At 37.4% G+C, this 2,890-nt stretch overlaps 1 protein-coding gene across 1 annotated transcript in view; it reads left to right on the top strand.

Annotated features, from left to right (window-relative positions):
• The window catches only part of LOC104618139 (DENN domain-containing protein 5A-like), a 48,371-nt gene that overhangs the window by 20,173 nt on the left and 25,308 nt on the right, over positions 1-2,890 (top strand). The window contains 3 exon segments of the mRNA XM_010283661.1: positions 663-980; positions 1,020-1,022; positions 2,209-2,424. Of these exon segments, the coding sequence (XP_010281963.1) occupies positions 663-980; positions 1,020-1,022; positions 2,209-2,424 (537 nt within the window).

Genomic DNA, 2,890 nt, shown 5'->3' with positions numbered 1-2,890 from the left:
CCCCCCCCCCCCCCCCCCCCCCCTTGGTCGTTTTTGATGGTAAATGAGGTAGAGATTGGAACAGGAAAACAGCATTGAAACTAGTTCAGTTCATTTTTCCCCTTGGAAACAAACTTCTAAACTCTTTCAAGGAATTGCCTTAGTTCTCAAGGTGCTTACAAAATAAGAGGAGATAACTTTATTGCAGCTTCCACAATATCAGTACACCTTTTAGTAGGGAATTTGCCAAATCTTGTAGAGGAGTGGGCTGATAACCTGAGCAACAGGAATCTGCTTACGTATGCATGTGTATAAAATAGCATTGCAAATATCCTGTAGTTAAAATTCTAGCTGTATGTGTATGAAAAAATTCACACATCTGTATCTAATATATGCTACAATCCCTTTTGTAAAAGTAAGTAAACAACTAGTAAACAACTTCAAAATTAGTCTTCTTTCTTAGTTACCTCCTTGAAAGACCTGGAAATGTAGACCTTGTGTTGCTTTCTTCAAAGCTGACCAACCAGTTCAGTTACGATTGGGGCGAGTCTGTTTTACAAGATAACCAAACACATGCAAATGTATTTGAACCTTTTAATAAGCACAAAACCCAAAGAGGACTAAAACGTGACCCTTGTGCTTAGTGATAGTGTAATAGTATCCTGTTCTAAATTAAATCCCAGGCTAACCTGTGCTTTGTGGATGTAGACAACCATTTCATCGAGCTGCCAGAAGATTTACCCCAGTTCCCGAATAAACTTGAGTTTGTTCAGGAAATTTCAGAGATACTAATGGCTTTTGGAATTCCACCTGAGGGAAACCTTCACTGCAGTGAAAGTGCCTCCAAGATGAAGAGCCTCAGAGCGTGTGACCTGGTTTCTGATAAAAGAAATGGGAACATAGCAGGATCACCTTTGAATTCCTATGAGCTGCTAAAGGAAAATGAGACTATTGCAAGGCTCCAAGCACTCGTTAAAAGAACAGGTGTGAGTCTAGAAAAGGTAAGCTATGAAGTTATCTGCACTCTGTCTGGACACTAGCAGGTGGTCTGAAGTCATGGTCCAAAGACTGTGTTTGTCTGTCTTCACGAGAAAGAACTTTATGTTAATATGTTCACAAGCCTTGTGAACATCTGTTGAAACAAGGGCAAGCTTGGGGGAGAGAGGGAGTGGAGTTTAAGCCCCCATTATCTAGGGAAACCTTTGGCTATCCTCCAAGTGTTTCTTGGCAAAGCTAATGTGTTTAGAAATACACCTTGCCTTGTTTATTCTTGGTTTTAAGATTTGTTCTAAATTTACACCACTTTCTTGTGATTAGAAGAAATGGCTGAGTAGCAGAGCTCTCTCTAGCAGAGAGCATGACTGTAGGATGCTATTTATAGCTGGCCTTGGACTGCTATAGCTGAGGTGCTTTAAGAAGCATGGGGCAGCTGCAGCAACTGCATCATTGTACAGATGTTGTCAGCTCTAGGTATTACGTCTAATTATGTGTGGTGGTGCCTCTTATAATAATTAGCCATAGCAGGGGTAGCAAATGCGTATGCAAACTCAATTCCTATCAAAAGTAATATGAATTGAATATCTGAATCTTACACTGCTGTTTTCATAAATCTTAGCCCATGTGTTAATTGAAAATGCATTTTACTTCATTAAAGATTACCCTGGGCTGTGTAGTGATAAATTGTGCATTACGCTGCTGAGGACTTAGGTTACAGGAAATTGGCTACTAGACATGTGCAGCTTCTTTTTACTGTGCATTTCTGTCTTTATTTGAAAGCTGGTATGTGCTAAACTGTAACAGTTCTAAACCTGGACTTGTATTACACCAGACAGAAATATGTATTTGCCTAATATGCAGGGGTAGTAAAAACCCCTGAAAAGCCTATGCAGGCGATTAAACAGTAAAAGTAAGTAAATTAAGTATATGGCATACGTGGGCATGTGTGTGGTTGTTATCTATGCTTTTTTAATGTAAAACATATCCAGTGCAACCAGTACTAAAGTAGGTTATGGTTTATTATTGAAATTAGATCTTTTACAGACAAAGGTTTCTTTCTAGATTTTTTGATGTTGCTGTTTTATTACACTGGTTGAAATTGTAAGTAATTTTTTTTTAATTGGAATGTTGACTTGAGGAGTAGCAGCTGAGTGGCAGATTAAGATCTTGTATACCTAGAATACCTGACAAAGCAACAATACAAATTTTTTGTATGTTCCCTTACTTTCTCAGCTGGAGGTGCGAGAGGAGACCAGTAGCAAAAAGGATCTTAAAATTCAGTGTGATGAAGAAGAATTCAAGATTTACCAGCTGAACATTCAAATCCGTGAAGTTTTTGCCAACCGCTTTACACAAATGTTTGCAGATTATGAAGTATTTGTCATTCAGCCTAGTCAGGACAAGGAATCTTGGTTTACAAACAGGGAACAGATGCAAAACTTTGATAAAGTAAGTTGTAATAAGAAGATATGTCAATGTAAAAAGTAAAACAGTATTCAAACCTAAGACTTTGTTTATTGGGCCATAAAATGGAAAGCAGTACTATGAAAATTGTAATTTCTTCCTTAAATGTCAGTGTTCCCAAAAAAAGTCACATCTTGTATACTCTGTGGAAAAATACATATATACACACACTTAGAGAGATAAAGGTACTCTTTTAAGGATGCTGTAGAAAAATAGCTTAGAAAAATCTCGCTTCATGGCTAACCTCTACATTAAGGTTAAATATTACTAGTGACAATGATTTTTTTTTTTAAATTTTTTTTTGTAAACCAGAGGAATTGCTGAATATGTTAATGAATAAAGCCATGACCCCTCATAGCACTTACGTACATGTGTACCAAATGTATTCCTACCTCTTTTCTAGGGAAACACAAGTTGCAGTTCTTCAAATTTTACTGCTGTTGTCTTTACT

Source organism: Phaethon lepturus, unplaced genomic scaffold (assembly GCF_000687285.1).
Source record: "Phaethon lepturus isolate BGI_N335 unplaced genomic scaffold, ASM68728v1 scaffold11233, whole genome shotgun sequence".
NCBI classification, from domain to species: domain Eukaryota; kingdom Metazoa; phylum Chordata; class Aves; order Phaethontiformes; family Phaethontidae; genus Phaethon; species Phaethon lepturus.
The sequence above is the reverse complement of the archived record's forward strand: the minus strand, read 5'-3'. Positions and strand labels throughout refer to the sequence as shown.